Source organism: Bos grunniens, chromosome 19 (genome assembly GCF_055505025.1).
Source record: "Bos grunniens cultivar Pamir isolate PY7600 chromosome 19, Bosgru_T2T1.0, whole genome shotgun sequence".
In the NCBI taxonomy this organism is placed as follows: domain Eukaryota; kingdom Metazoa; phylum Chordata; class Mammalia; order Artiodactyla; family Bovidae; genus Bos; species Bos grunniens.
This window is the reverse complement of record NC_141183.1, coordinates 6,827,848-6,847,762: the sequence shown is the minus strand read 5'-3', so window position 1 is coordinate 6,847,762 and position 19,915 is coordinate 6,827,848. Positions and strand designations below refer to the sequence as shown.

The window sequence follows — 19,915 nt, the reverse complement described above, 5'->3', positions numbered from 1 at the left end:
TCCTGCTGTCTCACTCTGCTCCCTCCTGCTGCCCTGGTCACTGCGTTTCTTCCTCTGTCTTTGCTGAGGGGCTCATCCTCTACACCTCCTCTTTCCTGGGGCCCAGGTGTGGGGAAGGGGGCACAGAGCTTAGACAGGGGTGGGCAAGAGGGCTTTGGCCAGGATACCTGAGCTTCAGTTCCGTCTTGGCTCCAGAACTCCCTAGCTTGTGCTGAGTCTGGGGCTGTGAAGGGGGAAGGCTGCCCTTCAGTTTGCAGGGGAAATTGGGGAGCCAGATTCCCCCCTCCCCAAAGCCCTAAAGAATTCAAGTGCATTTCCTGTTTCTGAATCGTGGCAGGCAACTGCCAACAAGAAGACACTTGACTCACTAGGCGGCTATGAAACCAACTAGGTGCCTGAGGACCCAGACCAGGGGTCTTTGATAAGTCTAGAGGGACATGGCTATACGTGCAGTATGTCTGGTGAGGACAAGGGAACTGGGCGTCAGTACACTGGACTTGAGCTCCCATACAGGTCAGGGATGCAGGTACAAAAGACAGGAGGAGAGACCTTGGGGGCTGCTGCCTGCAAGTGGCAGGTCCGATTTCTTGGTCTCCACTCTTAACCTGCAAGTTATGCCGCTAAGGTCCAGATGGAGAGTGCCCAGTGCCATGCCTGGAACACACCAGGCACTCAGGAGATGTCACTTCCCCCTTTCTGCCCTCTACACCATGAGCCCCAGGCCCTGGGGAGGCGGGATCCTACAGCTCCCACCTGCAGCTCTGGATCCTGGTTGCAGAAGAGCCAGGTGTCAGTCCGGATCAGGGGTGGGGTCTCTCAAGAGGCGTGGTTTCAGCCTTCACTGGCCCAGTGCCATACACACTGCCGGCTCTCCCCCTGGGAGAGCTCTCTCCCCGGGGAGGTGGGGGGCTGCTCCTGCCCTCCCCCAACCTGCCTTTGGCCTCTGCCTGTTGCTGAGGCTGCTCCCACCCCCATTTTGGCAAGAACAGCTGTGTGGCTGAGGGCCTGGCAAGGTGCCTGCTGCCCACCTCCCACCACTTGGCAGTGCCTCCTGGCCTGTCATCCGCCATATGCCCCATCTGTAAGCCTGCAGCCGCCTCTCTGGCCTCAGGTGAGGGCACAGCCAGGAGCTGCTGGCACGAGGCTCAGTACTTTTGCGGGGAACAGACAGAGTAGGCTGACTCCCACCTTGACCTGGCCTGCCCTCAGGGCCAGTCTGGGGCAGTCAGGGCAGGTGAATGGCATCGGGTTGGGGCCTCCTCCGCAACAACTTGGACCCGAGCCAGGTCAGGCTGGCATCCTTTTCTAGCTTCCCCACCACTGACCCCAGGGCCCTCTGTAGACGAGAAGTCATCACCCCACTTGCCCACCTCCCTAAGCGGGTGTCAATACAGCCGAACGTGCTGGACGGGCAAGGTGAGCACCTGGGGACCGGCCAGCTGTCAGGACCTCAGCCCCTGTCCTCCGGGGCCATCAGCAGCAGAGAAGACGCTGACCCCATCTGACCTCCAGCAGGACAGACTTTAGGCAAACAGCAAGGAGCAAAGGAGCCCAGACCGGCAGGGGTGAGGCGCCCTTGTTTGCCATCAGTGGTGTGGACACCTCCGGCCACTTATTTCCGGGACTGTGGCTGCTCGGCTGGGAGGCGGAGCGGAACGCGGCTGCCCGACTCCGCGGCTGTCAGCTCCAGATTGCCACATAAATCAACCTGGCTTTACGACGCTAATAAATTTGTGTCCAAAATTTGGTTTGGAGCCTGAGGCAGCAGGATGGTTTGATTCGCTTTGTCCTTAAGCAAGAGGAAAATGTAATTGGAGAAGGGTAAGCACAGACGTTTTAATTGACTTTTCAGCAAAACAGCTGGACAGCCCCAGGGAGGGTCCCGGCCCCAGGGGGCGGACACATCCCGGCCCCGCCCACCCCGCAAGGCCTCCTGGGAGGCAAACGGGGAAGGGGCATCTTTCCGGGAGGATGCAAGAGAACAGTACATTGGACGAGCTGTGAGGACGGAAGATGCGCGACAAGAGTGAGAAAGCAGGTCGCGGCCGATTGAGACACTGGACTCTCACAGGCCGGGGGCTGCCCCGGGGAGGGCTGGGACCGCTCCCCGTGTTCTTGCAAAGCCCGTGTTCCCCTCCGCGAAACCACCCGTGGGCCTCAGAAGACCTGGCGTCCATGCTCTGTCCAAAGTTTGAAGACAGTTGAGATGCGCGGCGGCGGCGGGGGCGGGGAGCAGGCTGCCGGGATTCCCTGGAGAGCCGAGCAAGGCACTGAGATCAAAGGACGGAGGGGCAGGGACCCCACCCCAGAGGCTGCTCCTGTCCACTGCTCTGGGCTCCAGGACAGGAGGATTAGGCCCAGGGCCGGGGGCTCGCCAGGGAGGGCCAGGAGGAGCCCCCGGGTCCTGAAGCAGAAGGCACGTTGAAAATGCAGTTCATTCGAGTCACCTGTGTCTCCCAGGGAGGCTGGCCCAGCAGGTGCATGCATGATTGTGGGGGTGGGGGTTACCACGTGGAGCTGGTGAGGTGCCCGGGAACCTGGCCCTCCTTCCATGGGAAGGGTGAGCGGGGCCCTATCTCACCCCACGGCACCCAAGGGACATGGAGAGCATGGACATCAGGGTTGTACCCACAGCCTGGCTTGAAAGGGAGCCCCTGTTAGTGATGGAGTGGGGGCAGGCGTGACCTCTCTTACGGGGTGGGAACCATGGGCTACATGCCTGGGGTGCTCCCAGCCACAGTGGTGACAGCCGGGGGGCCACTCCAGTGCCCCTTGTATGCTGGCCTGTGCCCCCCCAACCCTGGCACTGCAGGAGGCCCAAGGATCCCTTCCAGGGATGTGTGGGCTGCTGTGTCTGAGAGGAAAGGGCTGCTTCCGCCCGCTGCTCCAGAGTCATCATGGACTCAGGAGCCCGGGACAGATGTTGGTGCCCTCCGCGTGGCCTTCACTGCTTTGGTCTGGGGCCCCTGGGACCAATTAGCACATCCGGTCCGTGTCACCGGCTGGCCTGGCACTCCCCTAGGAGAGGTGCTTGGCACCTCCAGGCCTGGCGGAAAGGTGAGCCCTGCCAAGCCCAGTGGGGAGGACAGGAGGTCTCTGGGCTCACCCTGGTGGAGCGGATTTCCCAGACATGCAGGAGGGGCTGGGAGAGAGGCTGGGGGACACGAGTCTGGTATAAATAATGGCAGTGTGCCAGCACTGCGCTTCCACCGTCCCGAAGCAGAGGACTCGAGTCCAGTAACCGGACGAGAGCCTCGGAGCAGCTGCGTGGCCCTGCTGTGGGGCTCGGCTGGCGGGGGCAGCCCCAGGCAAGAGGGCCTGGAGGAGGGCGACCTCGGTGAGGTGCAGGCTGTGTGGAATCCGGGGTGGGGAGGAGGTCCCCTCCAAGAGCCTGGGTCTTGCCTGCCCCGCTGCACCCAGGGAGGCAACGAGCTCTGGGCTCTGCCGGTGGGGGGCTCCTACCCCTCTGGTCACCAGACACGTCCTGCCGTCAGAGCTTGGTCTCGCTGAGGACAATGTTGGCGGTGACAAAGAAGAAGCAGGAGAAAGCCCAGAGCAGCACAAAACCCACCCAGAAGGTGTGGCGAAAGGGGGACCTGTGCTTGTTGACGGTCCCGTAGCCGAAGGCCAGCTGGGTGTCCTTGCGGCAGAGGTACACCAGGAAGGCCGGGATGACGTACTGGATGCCCGTGCCCGCGTAGGCCCCCGTGATGCCCACCAGGGACTCCAGGTCGTGGGTGCAGAAGGCCACCAGCACGGGGGGCAGCAGGGTGATGGTGGGGAACACCACGCGGTCCACCAGCCAGGGGTATGCGCCCCCCTCGCGGTGGAAGAGCGTTTTCCAGTTGTTGCGGAGGGTCACGGCGATGATGGGGAAGTTGGTGCTGATGGTGAAGACGGGGAAGAGGCCGAGGAAGAAGCGCACGGCGGCCAGGCCCACCACGTCGCAGCGTGCAAAGTTGAGGGTGTACATGTCCAGCAGGCTGTCGCCACGGAAGCAGAAGATGGCGGTGAAGGAGAGGAGCCCGTAGAACGCCAGGATGAGCACGTAGTCCAGGAAGACCAGGCGCGTGAGGTGGCGCTTGGAGGAGACGGGGGTGAGGAGCGACGGCAGGGAATGCTGGCACATGAAGGAGTAGACGCACACGCCCAGCAGGTTCCGGACGCCAGAGAGGTCTGCCAGTGGAGGGTGCCCCTCCCCGCGCCCGTGCGCAATGCGCACCAGGGCCAGCACGATCATGATGGCAAAAGCTGCAAGACAGGACGGGGGTCAGGCAGGCAGGGAGGAGGAGCAGCCCCGCCCGGGGCCTGTCTCGGGTCTGGGGGCGGCGACCACAGGACCTGAGCCCCGAGAGAAAGCACATTAAGATTCCCAAGGTTGGGAGAGTCGTCCTTGGGTGCAGGCCGGCAGTGGCTGCTGCTGTTGGGGACATCCCGCCCACTCCCCCCACCCGCAGGTATAGGAAGGTGCGTGTTGGGGGAGTTGCTGGGCACGGCAGGAGGGCGATCAGTCCCCTCGGAGGAGTGCAGGCTCCCTACCGGCCCCAGGGCTCCGGGGGTAGGGGTTTCCCACCAGCTTCCTGGCAGGGGGAGGCCTGGAGCAGGGTGCTGGTCGCTCTTCTTCATTTGGTTTGAAAGACTGGGTTGTCTGAGGATCGGGGTTGCGGGGCGGGGGTGGAGGGCACGGAGCCCTTGGGAGGAGCTGTCCTCCTGGGCAGGGGGGACGGAGGGTGGCAGCCTTGGGTGGAGGACGGGACCCAGAGTCACTTGAGGCAAGAAACAGCACTGGGGGCCAATGCTGGGGGAGCTGAGGCCAAGGCTAGAGGCCGAGGCTGTGTGGCTCTGTTCTCCTGGACAGGAAGCCACTCTGCCCCGGGTGTGCTGCAGAAAGGGAAGGGGATCGGGGACTGTTGAGAGCAGACAGAGCTCTGGGCTGGCTGCACTCTTACAGCGGCCCTCACACCCCGAGCCGGTGCTCCTGAACATCAGCACCTGGAAGACAGACGCCCTTGCTGATCCTGTGGACGCCGAGTCTCTGGCTTCCCGAATCTGTTATTCAGAGTTCCCAGAACGGCCACCGTTAGGCACTCCACACACCCAGAGACCCTGGGCATTCCTGTCTCCAGTGCCAGGGTCCACACACCCCTGCTGTCTCTGCTCAGACCAGACCTGACAGCCCCTCCAGCCTGGGCCCCCACAGCTCAGGTAAAGCCCACCGTGACACCTGACATTTCTTGGGCAGTGATGCAAGCGAGGTGAAGGGACAGTGGCTGAAGAGCCTGGCTGCCGGCCACGTGGCTCCTGCCTGCCAGGCTGTCGCAGGCTTGGGGCTCCTCCCAGGTAGGAGGCTGGGGGTCTCCCCACTGTGCCCTTCAGGCCAGGTCACACCGTCCGCTCCCCGGAAGGGAGCCCTTTCTCCGAGGACGCCCGGGAAGCCAGACTGCCGTCTGCCCACAGTGACACTTGGGAGCAGGACGGATGGAACTGTCATCTATTACTTTTAATCGGAGCTGCCGACGCTGCCGGGCACTAGTCGGGAGGAGGGGAGCAGGAAACAGGCCGTGGAAATTGCCAATAAAGACGATGATTTGTTTCTGAGGCTCTCAGATGCACCCATCCCTGCTGCTCCTGATTGCGGGGGCCCCATGACCAAAGGCATCACAGGTCCTGCCAGTACTGGTCAGTCAAGGGGAAGTGGCAACCCAGTTCGCCCCTCGGGGACACCCGAGACCCCGGTGGTCTGGCTCGTCTGTTTTCTCGGGGTGGGTGCAGGGTTGGGGGGGGCGGGTCAGAGATCTGTGTAGGAGAGCCGCATCCAGAAAGTGCACTGGGGCAGGATATGATGGCGGGGGGTTGGGGGGACCCAGGGGAAAGGCCGGACAGGGTGGTGGTGGAGTCCCCCACGTGCCAGGGAGTCTCGGGCTTCCCTGGTGGCTGAGTGGTAAAGAATCCTCCTGCAATGCAAGAGCCACAGGAGACATGGGTTCGATCCCTGGTTTGGGAAGGTTCCCCTGTTGGAGGGCATGCTAACCCACTCCAGCATTCTTGCCTAGAGAATCCCATGGACAGCGGAGCCTGGTGGGCCACAGTCCATGGGGTCACAAAGAGTTGGAAGCGACTGAAGCGACTAGGCAGGGAGTCTGCCCTGGGCCAGAGAGGGTTACAGAACAGAGCTGAGCGGGTGGGGTGGCTACAGCTGGCCCCGGGCCCACCTGGTGGTTAGCTAGTCAAGAGGCTGCAGCTGACAGTTCTGGTAGCAGAGGTCGGCCACCTGAGGCAGGGCCAAGGCCAAGAGGGCAGCTGCTACAAGGCAGGAGCTCAGCCCTGCCCTGCCACCACCCGAGTGTCTGGTGGAGAACTGGCACTACCCCGGCCCAGGCCGAGGCTGGCGCGTGCTGTGAAAGAGGCACGTGGTAAACCCTCCAGAGCTCTGCTGAACTTGGCCGAGGGGCTCTGGGTCTGGTGGGCGTGCAGGAGGCAGAAGCTGGCTGTTTGGACGTGAGCCTATCCCTGCTCCCTCCAGCTAGGAGGCTGGCTGGCGCGTCTCTACTCATTGTCCTCCTCAGCTCTAAATCGCCAAGTCGTAGTAAGAAACATCGGCAGAAACTGGCTTGCTGACTTCAGAATGAGCTACCTGCTCGGTCCTGACGGGTGGCTCTGACCTTGAGGGGTAGTGGCACTGGGGGCTCGAGGTCCAACTTCCCCAGAGCCACCCGGTCCTGCCCTGGGCACCACACGCCTTCCCTCCGGGCCCTTCCCTCCCCCGGGGTGGCCAGGGGAGCAGAGTTCAACAGCTGTCTCCTAGATTGATTGTCCCGTCCCCAGGAGATGGCTGCTCCAAAAACTCATCAGGTCTGATCGTAAATCAAGATGAAACGAGGGTGACAGGGTGTGAGCGACAGATGCGGCCAGGAGAGCAGGGCTCTGAGTGCACACCGGACGCCCAGGGCTCGGGCGCCGCCACGGACAGCTCGCGCCCCCGGGTTGCAGCCGCGTGGGAGAGGGGACAGGGCAGTGAGCATCCTGACGTCTGGGCAGGCAGAACCTGCAGTTCCCCAGGGCACACACGGCGGGCTTCTCTCCGAGCCTCCCTGTGTGATGGCTGGGGTTGCAGTCCACATCCATCCACTTCCACCTGCGTCCCACACCAGGCTGCTGGGGAGGCAGCCCTGGGGGTGGGAGAGCAGCTAGGGGCCTGACACACGTCGCCCGAGGAGCGGCTGTCGGCCTCGGAAGGGGCAGCTGCAGGGTAACAAGCGGGGTCAGGAGGCTTCTCTTTTAATATTGGCGGCACCAGCCCGGGGGAAAAACAACCGGGCTTGTTTTGTGTGAATCAGGGGGCTCACCAGGACCATTCATTCATTCATTTAGCGGTGATGTCCTGAGGGTCCCCTGTGCTGGTAACTACTCTGAGCATCTGTGGATGGTGTCCTGTGCCAATAGGAACAGTCCTAGTCCTTCTAGAGCCTACAGTCCAGGGGGCCCAGCTGGTGGAACTTATAGGGGAGAAATGACAGCGAAAGAAATGACGGGCTAACAGCCATGTGAGCTATGGTGGGGCAATGGGGAGAGCCGAGTCTCAGGAGGTCCAAGCCAGGAGAGAAGACCACCTGGGGCTCACAGAAGGGCGCCAGGCGCCAGAGTCGCTTTGGAAGAACCAGTCGGGCTGTCCCTGTCGCGGTGCAGGAGGGGAGGGTCAGCCCAAAGTGGGCGGGACGGGGTCAGGGCCCCTGGTCGGCACTCGCTGCCATGCCCTGTTCCACCCTCAGAGTATTGATCCACCTTGAGCTGCTCCTGCACTGCCTCAGCAGGGAGAGACAGAGAGAGGGAGAGAGACAAGGCAGAGAGACAGACAGGAGTGGAAGGCAAGTCCGAATCTCTGTTCCTGAACCCTGAGCGTACAGCTTGGAGGAGACATCTCCCTGATTCCTTTTCTGAGGAGGTCAGGTTGAAAGTAAAGTCCACACCAGGACGGGCCTCCGGCTCAGGCACGTCCAGTTGGCAGCCTCAGGTCAGTGGGGTCACGTCATTGCCAGCTTTCACCCCCGGGGACATCACAGGCCTCAAGTATGGGGGTCAAAGTAAACTCTTATACCAAGACGCAGGCTCAGGACAGATAACAAGTCATCAGTGAGGCCCCTAGAGTGCTCCGCCAAGAAACGCCCCTTGGTCACCTGCCCTGATTTGCACATGACACTTAAGAGACACAGGACTGAGGTGTGAAACTGGGTTGTCTTTAAAAAGCCCAAGGAAACGAGAGCTCTCAGTTGCCCAGGGCTGTGACCACCTGGGTGGCCTGCCCTGCAGAGGGGAGGGGATGCACTGCTGGGGGCATTTCGGAAGTGGCTTCTGGTCCTGGGTCAGTCAGTCCTTTCAGTAGAAGTTTGAGCTAGAACAGAGCTCCTCTGGAAGGTGGGGGGACTCTGCCCACCGGCCTGAGCCCAGCCCTGACCCCTGCTGTCTCCTCTGCGGGCCCTGAGAGGAACACAGCTGTCATGGGAGGAGAGGGGACACGTGTCCACTAAGGCCAGATCCCTCATCCTTGATCCCCGAGGGCCCCGGAGCACACAAACACGAGCAGCCATGACTGAGAGCCAAGGGTGAAGCTGGTGGACTCCTTCCAGTGGTGCCCTGGGCGGGGGCTGTGCCGGCAGCCCAGCCCCTGGCCCGCAGCCAGCACTGTGCTGTGCACTGCCCGGGAGGGCCCTGGTGCCACCTCCCTCCCTGAGCTCTGGGCCTGGCTCCAGATGCCCCCCCAACACCCTGCTGCTCTCAGGGCCCCGCGAGTGGCCCTGTTCCCTCACTTGCGAGGCGCAGGCCGTCCATCAAGGCGGCTGTCAGGGGCACGGTGCCCTCCTCTCCAAGCGGGGAATCAGTGTGCCATGGCTGATGATTACGAATGGCCCTGCGTGCCCATCCCAGCTCGGGCACTGGTGCTCCAGGCAGGGAGCTGGGTCCCAAGAAATTCCAGCTTCCTCCTTCAACCCCCAGTGCCCTTGGAGGTTGGGTCATCAGAGCTGGGCTGCCCCCAGCCCCCAACCCTGAGATTCAGGAGGCCTGGGAGGAGCTGACGGGGTAACGTCAGCCTGAGCTGAGAACACTGAAGATCAGGCAGTTTCTCGGCCCTAAAAGCAGGAACAAGTGGCTGGGCTATCATTCCTTATAGAATAGGACTGGCTGGGAACAGAGAGCCACAGGGCAGGTTCCCAGGACACGCAGGTCAGGGCTGGGAGTGGCAGCTCAGCCTGCAAAGCTCTAACCCCTCGGAGAGAACAGGAGAGAGGGAGGGGGCCGCTGCTTTCCTTCTGAAAGAGCTTCAGTCCTCGAGTTGCACTGGGCTCAACTCCTGGCCCTGTCCCGAACTGGGTGAGCCTGCGGTGGTCACTTAGCTTCTTAGTGCCTCTGTTTCATCACTTTTAAAAAACGGAGACGCTCGTGGGCGTGGGGACATGGAATAAGATGTTATTTAAAAAGGCGACAAAGGTCCGTCTAGTCAAAGCTATGGTTTTTCCAGTAGTCAGGTATGGATGTGGGAGTTGGACCATGAAGAAAGCTGAGTGAAGAAGAATTGATATTTTTAAAGTGTGGTGTTGGAGAAGACTCTTGAGAGTCCCTTGGACTGCAAGGAGATCCAACCAGTCCATCCTAAAGGAAATCAGTCCTGAATATTTTTTGGAAGGACTGATGCTGAAGGTGAAACTCCAATACTTGGGCCACCTGATGTGAAGAGCTGACTCGTTGGAAAAGACCCTGATGCTGGGAAAGATTGAAGGCGGGAGAAGGGAACGACAGAGGATGAGATGGTTGGATGGCATCACTGACTCGATGGACATGAGTTTGAGCAAGCTTTGGGAGTTGGTGATGGACAGTGAAGCCTGGTGTGCTTTAGTCCATGGGGTCGCAAAGAGTCAGACACGAGTGAGCAACTGAACTGAACTGAATAAGCACAGGGCAGGGTCTGTCCTGCAGCAATCACTCAAACACGTGTCCGTCCCTTTTATCATCACAGAAACCTTATTTCCTATCCTGATAGCCCAGGCCAGCAAGAAAACCTGTAAATCCCAAGTCCTCACCCAATTCTCCTTCTGTGCAAGGAGGGTCCTGGGGTCAACCCATGACCCCGCTCAGGTCGAGTCACAGTCATGACCCTTCCCTGCTGAGCGTCTCTGACCCAGGTGTCAGCTAATCTCTGGGGGACGAGGAGGAGCTGGGGCAGGCCGCTCACACCTGCTCTGTGAACCAGAGCCACCTCTTCCTGCTCCGCTGAAGGTCATACGAGGGCAAGCTGTCCCCAACACCAGGTTGGCTGTAGGGACTCAGCATCTGCTTTCTGTACGAGGCTGGGTGGGAACCAGAAGGGAACTGTTTGGGCTCTTCAGTGCCCATTTCAGCCCATCCTTCGGGTCATCGCCCTCCCGCCTGAGTTCAGGCTGTGGTCGGGGCAGAGGCTCCTTTCACACTCAGAGGGGACAGGACACAAGGACACACTCGCTCTCTGGTGGGGAGGGGCGCCCTCGGGGGAGAAGGGAAGCCCCCTGAGCAGATGCACTAGGCTCCAGAAGCACCGTGGCCCTGGGTCAGATTTTGTGCCAGGCCCACAAGACATTCTGTGGTCTCTGGCCTTGCCTGCGTAACTCGCACAAGTCCCCTGGGTTTTGATGAAGGAAGGGACTTTGGATCTGACCGCCTTCCCTGTTGGATCAACCCCTGAGGTTTCCAGAGGATTCGAGCTTGGTGGGCATCATTATCATCTCAGAGGCAGGAAAGAAGGGCATTTAAGTAATCAACTTAGGGGATGGAGGTTCTCCTCCAGAAGGACTCACCGCAGAGCCTCAAGTGTCTCAGGAGGAGCGGGTCATTGATCAAGGGCAGGTATTTGAGTCTCTGAAGCAATCAAGCCTTAAGTACAAAATCAAGAGCTCTGGCCTTTTCATCCTTCGACTTTCCACACCCTCAAGGCATGGCAAGTGGCGGCTGGGAGGGCGGGCTCTCAGTTTTTCTTAAGCTGTCTGAGCCGGCTCTGTTTGTAATCTCTGGGAGAGCGCAGCCCAGGGGCCTCTGGCTGGCAGGCAGACTAATCTTTGGGGAGATCAGAAACATAAAACTTCCACACCGTCACTTTTCCCCAAGGCGGCTCAGTCCTTTCTAAACCTTTTCTTCTTACTCCTTCCCCCTCGGATTCGGATGTCTAAGCCCTAACCCCTGATGTGACCGCACATGGGGTGACTGTGCTTCCCAGGGGGTGCTGGGAAGAATCTGCCGGCCAGTGCAGCTGGGGACGGGGCTGCTAAAGAGCTGTTACAGGTCAAATGAGATCAGAAGGGTGGACCCTAATCTGATGGGATATGTGCTTTTTTTTTTTTTAAGAAATTAAAAAAATTTTTATTTAGTTATTTTTGGCTGCTCTGGGTCTTCATTACTACACGTGGGCTTTCTCTAGTTGGGACGAGCAGGGGTTACTCTCTGCTGTGGTGCTCGGGCTTCTCTTGTTGCGGAGCACCAGCTCTAGGGCACGCGGGCTTAAGCTGCTCCGTGGCATGTGGGACGTTCCCAGATCAGGTTTCGAACCCATGTCCCCTGCACTGCAAGGTGGACTCTTAGCCACTGGACCACCAGGGGAGTCCCACGTGCTCTTCTAAAAAGAGAGAGGGGAGACAGAGCACACGCTGTCTGCACACACAGAGGAAAAGCCATGTGACGGTACGGTGAGCAGGTGGTCACCTACAAGCGAGGGAGGGAGGTCTCACCAGAAACCAGCCCTGAAGGCTCCTTGATCCTGCGCATCCAGCCTCCAGAACTGAGAAAATAGACCTCTGCTGTTTAAGGCACTGGTTCATGGTATCGTTACGACAGCCTGAGCCCACTAAGGCAGCTGATGAGCAGCGGCTGGATGCAGAGAGAAACCAGGAAAGCCAGAAAGAGGGGAGGCAGAGCTGTGACAAGGGCATGGGGCTCCCCGGGGTCTGAAGGCAGATTCCGGGGCTGCTCGGGGCCACAGCTCCTCCGACACGGCCTCCTGACCCGGCTGCCTGGCTGGCGTTCACCCTGGCTTGCAGGCAGCCCAGTTCTGAGCGGAGGAGCACCTGTAAGTCCGTCGGGCACCTCGCCTGTCTGGGCCTCACCCCACTCTCTCTGCTAGAGTCCAGGAAGCTGACCTGCCGATCTCCTGGACAAGCAGGAGTCCCTGCCTGAAGGCCAGGTCAGCACAAGTGTCAGCCATGTGCAGGGCAGAGCTGCCGACAGCAGAGGCCGCTCAGAGAGGAGAGCCAGCCAGGGTCTTTGCTTGGGGCCGAGCCGGGCTCTGAGGTCAGCCCTGCCGCTAATGAAAGGGGTCATTTGGTGACAAGCGGCTCGCCCTTCAGCAAGCTTTAATTAAGTGTCTTCTCTACCCTAAGAGCCTTAAGACAGCATCCTCCGGTTCTTCTTTCAACTAATCTCTGCATCTGCAGAGAAAACTTTTGGAAAACCAAGAATAAAATTAAGACCAGAGTAAAACATACATAGAGAGGTTTTCCTGGATCCCCTCCGCTGGCTGTGTGGACACAAGGAGAGCCCTGGACAGTGGCCCGAGGTGGGGCATGTCGGGGTTGGGGGCAGCAGCAATGGCTCAGGACGAAGCCTGGCTGGGAGGGCAGATGGGGGTCCATGTGCTACTTTTATTTGGGGGGGTTCCTTCCTGGCCTTCCGAGAAGCACCAGTTGCATGAGGGGACAGCACTGAGTGGCCGTGAAGGAATTCAAACACCGAGCTGGTCTGTCGAGCCAACAGGATGTGGGGAACAGATGGCCCAGGCACGGATGACCCCGGACTGCTGGTGGTGACGGATCAGAGCAGTCCCAGCAGGAGACGCTCAGCTGAGATCAGTCATGGATCCATGGGGGGAGTTGGCCACTCGGCCACAGATAGTTCTGGGGACAGGCAAAATCGGACCCCTCGTGTTCCCGGGTGACGTCCCCTCCTGGGGACCTTCTGCCACTCGGGCCACCAGCCCTGGGTCCCACCTCTCCCTGCTGGCTCAGCCTGGAGGACAAATCTGGGGCACCTGCCAGGGGGAGGTGGGGTGTGCGGGGGCCGAGGAAATCCACGCGGCTCCAGCGTATGCACAGACCGCTGAGGGGGATGGTGCCTGACCCACTTTGAGGGGAGCACAGAGACAGGAATAACGCGCATGGTGCTGCTCTGAATACACGATCAGAGGGAAGGCAGCCCTGTGGGTCCCTAACAGCCCAGCCCGAGGAGGGCTGCCACGCCAGAGCTGCCTTTATTAGAGAGAAGCGGTTTTTTAATAACACTGAACGGGGCGCCCACAGCCGAGCCAGCTGTGTCCCAGAGCGGGAGGTGTCTGCTGGGGGTGGGGTGTGTTGCAGGGGATGTCGGTAATGGGGGTGAAGGGATGCTGCTGCTGTGGCCCCTTCCAGCCTGAGAGCCGCCCCCCTGGCCCCCGCCCTAGGCGCCCCAGGGGCCACGGTCCGCAGCGGTCAGTTAAGCAGCTGAAGGCTCCAGCTCTGGGGTCACAGCTGCTGGGACTGTGGGCCTGAAGGACAGCACTGTCGTCTGCGTCCCCTAAGTGTCCCTGGTGGATGCGTGGCTGACGGTGAGAACTAGGAGTTAGGAGGAAGCCCGGCCTCTCTGTGAGGCCGGCCTGCGTCTCATTACTGGGAGGCTCGGGCTTTCCTTGAAGACGTGGGGGTGACGTTGGTGGAGAGCAGGGAGGCATCCCATCTGGTGGGCCTGGGGCCCAGCGCTGGGCGGGGGGTGGGGCGGGGAGGCCAGACAGTGGCAGCCGGCAATGCTCTCAGATCTCGGCGGGGATACCCAGGGACACAGCTCTTTCTGGAGTGATTCGGGCCACGTCCCTGACCTCCTGGCCAGCCCCAAAAGAGGCTCACTCTGGGGCCACTCCTGGGACATGGTGGCCAGAGATGACGATGGTGAGGGTGTGCGCGGGGCTGGTGTCTGGACGCTGAGCGCTGTGCAGACAGCGCTTTCTACACGGTCTCATTGTATCTTCCGGGTCTCCCAAACTCAGCCACCTGGTCCCCCCCAGAACTTATTTGAGCAGCAAAAGAAATCAATGGTGGCGCTTGTCAGACATGTTCTGACGTTTTCCTGACACGTGGTTATTTGCAAAGGCCATCAGCCCTTTAGATCGCAACCAGGGGCTGCTGGTGGAGGGACCGGCCCGCAGGCTTCTCAGCTCGTCTGGAGCTCTGGGGTGGGGGGTGGGGGACGGCTGTGCTCAGGCGGGGTCCCTGCAGTCTGCCCTGGCCTCAACAGATGGCAGAACAAACTCCTAATTACGCACGAGAAAGCTTCCGGCTCAGCACATCTATTTATGGTTTTCCGGTCCCTTCGGTGTTCCTTCTTTCCTGTGCCTTCCAAGAACCCAAGCCAGCTGATTGCCACCCTATCTCCCCTCCCCGCTTGGCTCCCCCAGACATCCTGGGCCCTAATCTGGGCGGTGGGGAGCGACAGGGTGCGCGGGAAGTGGGAAGGCAGGGGGGATCTGGCCACAGAGCTGCCATTCAGCAGCAAAATGAAGAGGGGGCTCATCACAAACTGACAACTTGGCACACACTCGAGAGGACAAACAGGGCCAGGGCATTCACTGCCTCTGCAGGAGTTCTAGAAAAATTACCTGGGGTCATTTGGGGCCAGAAGCGAGACGCCCCACACCCACCGCGATATCCCACGGGCAGGGGTGACTTGCTCCCTCCTGTGGCGGGGTCGCCTGGCGGTTCCCTGGGTAAACAATTTCTGCTCCCTGTCCCCCCACCCATCCTGCTCTGTCCTGTGCTCTGGGGTCAGGACCAGGGAGACCCCTTTGAGCAGGTCTGCAAAGGAAAATGCCCAGGTGGCTCCAGCGGGAACTGAACCCCAGGCTCAGCTACCTGTCAGAGGGCTGACATCACTGGGTGGTTGGGCTTCCACCCGAGAGGGCTTCGTGTCAGAGACGGCTTTCCTTTTCGAGCCCAGAGGCCTGACTCTCTCAGGGAGACAAATGACAGGCCTGAGCTGTCACCCACGGTTGGTGGAGAGGCTGCGGCCGATTGATTCTCTCTCGGATCAGAGGGAGAAGAGGGGCAAGGGACTTGCAGCGACAGCCGTGTCACCGCCTTGCGCCCTCTCTCAAGGCCACGGCCACCTCGCCCCGCCGCCCTGCCAGGGGCTGCCTCCGAGAGCCCAGGGGCTGCAGGTGGAGACTGGCGGAGGCCCCCTGCGGTCCCCTCGCGCCCTAAAGGGAGAGGCTCCGGCCGGGAGGAGGAGAAACGGAGCGGGGTCACAGTGGGCCGCGGAGGCCCACGCTGGGGAAAAGAGCAGCCCGTTTTCTAAAGCAGCTGAGCCGTGGGCTCCACTCCGTGAGCCCCGTCCTGGAGGAAGGCGAGGACCCCAAGAGCAGGACTGGGAGGGGCAGGGGCTGCGGGAGATGCCCAGGCACCCCGGGGCCCAGCTAGCGCTGGGAGCTCAGCGCAGCCTCTGCGGGTGGAGGCGGGTCTGACCCGAGCTCGGGGCCGCCTGGTGTCCGTGCCAGACACCCACCCTTTATTTACCGTCAGCCTCCTCTCTCCCTCCTACAACCTCTCTCCTCTGACACAGGCACCGCTCACCACACACAGACAGGACCTCACACTACACGTGCCCCCCGGGGATCCTGGGGTGCTGGGGAGACCCCTCTGCCAGGCCCATCAACCAGAACAGCAACAGCATCTTTGAGACCAAAACCAGTGTGCAACTGATCCCAGAGCACCTGCCGGGGACGGGGGTGACGGTGACTGCACGCCCTCCGGTCGTGGGCCCAAGTGGGTCCCAGCCCTTCCGGGTGGCTGGCAGGACGGTGTCGAAAGTGAATGAACTCCCAGCTGCCGACCTGGTGTTGGGGAGACCCCCGAGCTCCCCCAAGGACAGTGGGGGTCTTGCTCTTTGCAGCGTCAGTTGGAAGGTACTATGGTGTTTTTTTATGCTCTAGTGGCCGGGGACTCAAGAGGTGGCCACCATGGCCCGCTGAGTTTTAAGGTTGTGTCGCGTGGCATGTCTGTGAGAACAAAGAGCAGCTGCTCTCCTGCCCTGAAGGGGCCCAGCCCTATCCAGGCCTCTAGGAGCCCTGGAGCACTCCTCTGGGTGGTGGGGACCCAGTACAATCGGAACAAGTGGTCCTGGGCTGAGCCCCGCTTTTGCCCACATTACCTCGAAATGACTTGTCTTTTTTTGGGACAAAATTTGCCCACCAGTAAAAAGGCACAGAGTGCCTGCCTCCTCCCTGCTCTCCGGAGTCCACGGGAGCCCCCTCCACCTCCCAGCGCTGGCTGCGAGCCCGCGTGGCCGTCTCAGGAAGACTGGGAATGAGGGGCGCGAGGCAGACCTCGAGATGCTTGTCAGACTCACCGATCCATCTCATCAGGGACGTGAGGATCTGCAGGTACTTGGTCTTCTGGACGTCAAAGAAGGTGAAGGGTCCGAGGAGGAGCGTGAAGACGGCCTGGTGACAAAAACGAGAGTGAGGAGGTGCAGAGGCCAGGCGCGTGGCACCCCGTGCGTGTGGGGACGGCACACTGTTCACGCAGCCTCCAGCCATCCCCAGGGCTGCTCCTAACCCAGGTGTGCGCCGGGAGCGGTAGAGGCTCCCTGGGGTCAGGCAGCACCGCCTGGCGAGTTCCTGGGACCAGGGCTGCAAGAGAAACTGAGACCCGTGCGTGTCTGCTGTGCCTCACACTTGTGGTCCTGAGGCGACTTTCTAGGCAAATCGCAGGTTATCTCTTGGGGACATGGCCCTGCTTGCTTCTCTTCTCAGTAAGTGCTGACCGAGGGGGTCACGGGCCCGGCAGCAGGCCGGCATGAGCACTGGTTAGGAAGGTGAGGCTCCGAAACAAACCCCAGGTACATCCTGGGTTCTCACGGTTTACTGGGAAGAAAGGATGGTGGGGTGGGGACGCAGGGGCCCCAATGACCCGGCGCAGTGGGAAGGACACCATCCTGAATGGTTCAGAGGACAGGATTAATCAGGATGTTGGTAATCAGCAACCTCTTGAATTCTGAGAGAAGGTGAAGCCTGGAGAATCGGAGCCAGTGTCTCCCAGGGCAGAGCCACAGAGAAACATCCTGGACCAGGAAGAGCAGGAAGCCCTGAGTGGACAGGTGTTGGGGGTGGGAGCCATGGGGGTGCCGGCACTGGCCCCCCCTCTGCCCTTCCTCTCTGGGGAACAGGGAGAGCGAGTGCTTCCTTAGGGGGAAAACAGAAGAGAATTCACACCCGGCCTTAGAGAACTGGGATCTGCGGAAACTGAACCCCCTCTACAAAAGAGAACAGGGAGGCGGATAAACGTGGCCCCATGGAGACTGGGGCTGGGGACGGAGGGAAGCTGAGGCTCTCCATGCCAAGCCGGCTGCTCCGAGAGCGGAGCGATTAGAAGCTGCTGGGTGGAGTTACAGGATGGCACCATTTCCAGTCTGCCACTCAGAAGTGGCGAAGCGGCAGACCTTATTAACATTTACAGTGAGCCGTTTTATCACGTTAATGCTAATGACGCTTGCCAGAGATGCAGCGGACGGTGCCAAGCCCAGAAGTGGGGAGCAGGGTTCGCTCTGGGGGAGTCGGGGCTGGCCCTGGGATCCCGGTGAACACATCCTAGCTGCTTGGCCTGGTGGCCAGTCCCTGGCTTCCCCGACAGGGGTGGGGGTGAGCCCGTTCCCCGACCCCGACTCTGCCCCGCCTGGAAGGGGAGCAGGATGTGGGAGAGGCTGTGACCGCTCATCCAAGTCCATTATCACTGTGAGAATGACAGGAAAGACTGAAGCGCCGCTTAAGCAAGGGCTCTAATTAGCTGGGGTGGGTACGGCCTCCTGGCAGTCCCCCGGGGCTGGGAGACTTCTGGAAGGAGCTTCCTTCCGGGGGGCCGACAACCAGCCCTGCTTCCGCTCTGGAAGAAGCAGCGGTTTCAGCAGGCGGGGTGATGGGGGAGGCAGAGGACAAGGGCTCCCGAGCAGTCCTTGCTGGTCCCCCTGTGGCCTGGGGACACAGGGAGGTGACAGTCACCCAGTCGTGTCCGATTCTTTGCCACCTCATGGACTATAGCCTGCCAGGCTCCTCTGTCCATGGGATTCTCCAGGCAAGGATATGGGTTGCCATGCCCTCCTCCAGGGGATTTTCCCAAGCCAGGAATCGAACTCTGGTCTCCTGCATGGCAGGCATGGCCTGGGGACACGCGAGGTGTGGGATCACCAGCTCCCGGCCAGCTGAGCCAGTCTGTCTGCAGTGCCATCAGCAAGTCATTTAGGAAAATTACCACCTCAGGGAAACTTTCCACTGATGAATTTCTCTTTTGAAGGATGGGGGTGGGACAATCACGTGGAAAAACATGGACCAAGCCACCTGCCATAAACGTTCTCCAATGACCCTGGGCTGCTTGAAACTAGACTGTGGTGTGCCCGGGCCAGGAGCTGGGGTGTTTCACTTCTGACCTACGATACCTCCAGCTGTGGGTGCCGGACATATTCGTGGTGGGTGGCTTATGGTGGGGGTCAGAGCTCATCTTGGAGGCCTAAAGACTGGGTTTTAGAAGGTTCTACTATGTAAAAACAAGGAGATCACAGAACCCGCCCTGCAGGCAGGCGGGGAATTCTGCTGCTGTGGGCCGCCCTAGGTCTCCTCTCCAGGAGGGACCCTGTCTTCATCCTCCTCCTCAGGAAATACGTCAATATCCTTTTACACACGCGGCCCCATTGCATACACCCCTGTAGACGGGACTCTGCCGAGAGACCCTTCGTTCAAAGGGACGGAGCACACAGACACACCTCCCAGGGCAGAGTCTGGAAGTGTACGCGAGGTGCCCACCGAGTGCCAGGAAGCATGAGTCAGGCTGGGAATGGGGGTCCAGCCCTGCCGGGCTCTCTGGGGTCCACGTGCGTGACAACAGGTCTGTCCCCAGGCTGGGGGCAGGTGGTGAAGGGCTCTTTGGGGAGATGGGGTCAACAGCTGTGACATCTGTGGCTGGACAGCAGCTGGAATGTGCTTTCTTTATCCTCCCAGGTGGGGACCATAGACCAACCGCAGGGTCAGGGAAGACGTAGGGCCAATGGGCAAACAGCAGCCCCCACGCAGGGCGGAGCTCACGCAGCACTGGGAGCCCAGACCGAGACACGGCGCAAGCTGGGGCTAATTCAGGAACAGGTGTTCTCTGCAAATTGGTTCAGCCAGACTTGGCGTCCAGGGTGCGTGGCCTCACCCCGGTGCAGCTGCGAGGTCTGGGCGGGGGAACGGCCCCAGGGTCCCGGGGGTCCAGCCGGCCCGAGCTCACTGCTAGATGCTGAACAGCCACGCGTGGCACTGCCTGTCTTCCCTTCTCTTTTTACCCAAAGAAGGAATGAAAAGGCAGGAGACAGTCTGTCCTCCTGGGTTTTCCTGTCCAGCCTGTGTGACATTATAAATTAGCTGGCTCCCCGAGCCATTTCCAGACACCCAAACGCCATTGATCAGTTCAAGTTCGGGATCTGTTCAAGGACTCTCCGAGTCAGACTCATTACAGGAGGCAGGGACACCAACTGCTGTGGCCAAATGTGTTTCTTTAAAAAAACAAACCAACAAAAAGAACGAATTCTTTGGTCTCTAAATGAAACCTTTGAATCGGTCACGGGAACAAAGTCTGAGACCCGGGAGGGTGCAGATGGGGCTGCGTGTGGGTCTCTCTCGTCCAGCTGGTGAGTCGAGACGCCCACCGAAGGCACGGAGTCCTGGGGGGGTCCTGGTGGACAGGAAGTGGCTCACGTCCCTGGCACGCTTGGCCATGGCTCTCGCGATGTCCCGGGGGGGCTCGGTGAACTTGACTGGGAGTCTCAGCACTCGACAGGGCTGCCTCTCCACCTGTGTCCCCAGGCAGGTTAAGGGTGCCACCCACCTCCGGCTGCTCCCACGACCCCCGAG

General features: G+C 60.6%; 1 protein-coding gene across 4 annotated transcripts in view; it reads right to left on the bottom strand.

The window, feature by feature from the left end:
* Window positions 1–1,811: 1,811 nt before the first annotated feature.
* Window positions 1,812–19,915, bottom strand: part of SLC38A12 (solute carrier family 38 member 12) — a 54,599-nt gene continuing 36,495 nt past the window's right edge. For all 4 annotated transcript variants that reach the window (XM_086355975.1, XM_086355977.1, XM_086355978.1 and 1 more), the window contains exons 9-10: window positions 16,384–16,477; window positions 1,812–4,251 (exon numbers count right to left, since the gene is read on the bottom strand). In XM_086355975.1, the coding sequence (XP_086212101.1) occupies window positions 3,491–4,251; window positions 16,384–16,477 (855 nt within the window). In that variant the 3' untranslated portion in view covers window positions 1,812–3,490. The remainder of the gene's footprint in view (window positions 4,252–16,383; window positions 16,478–19,915) is intronic.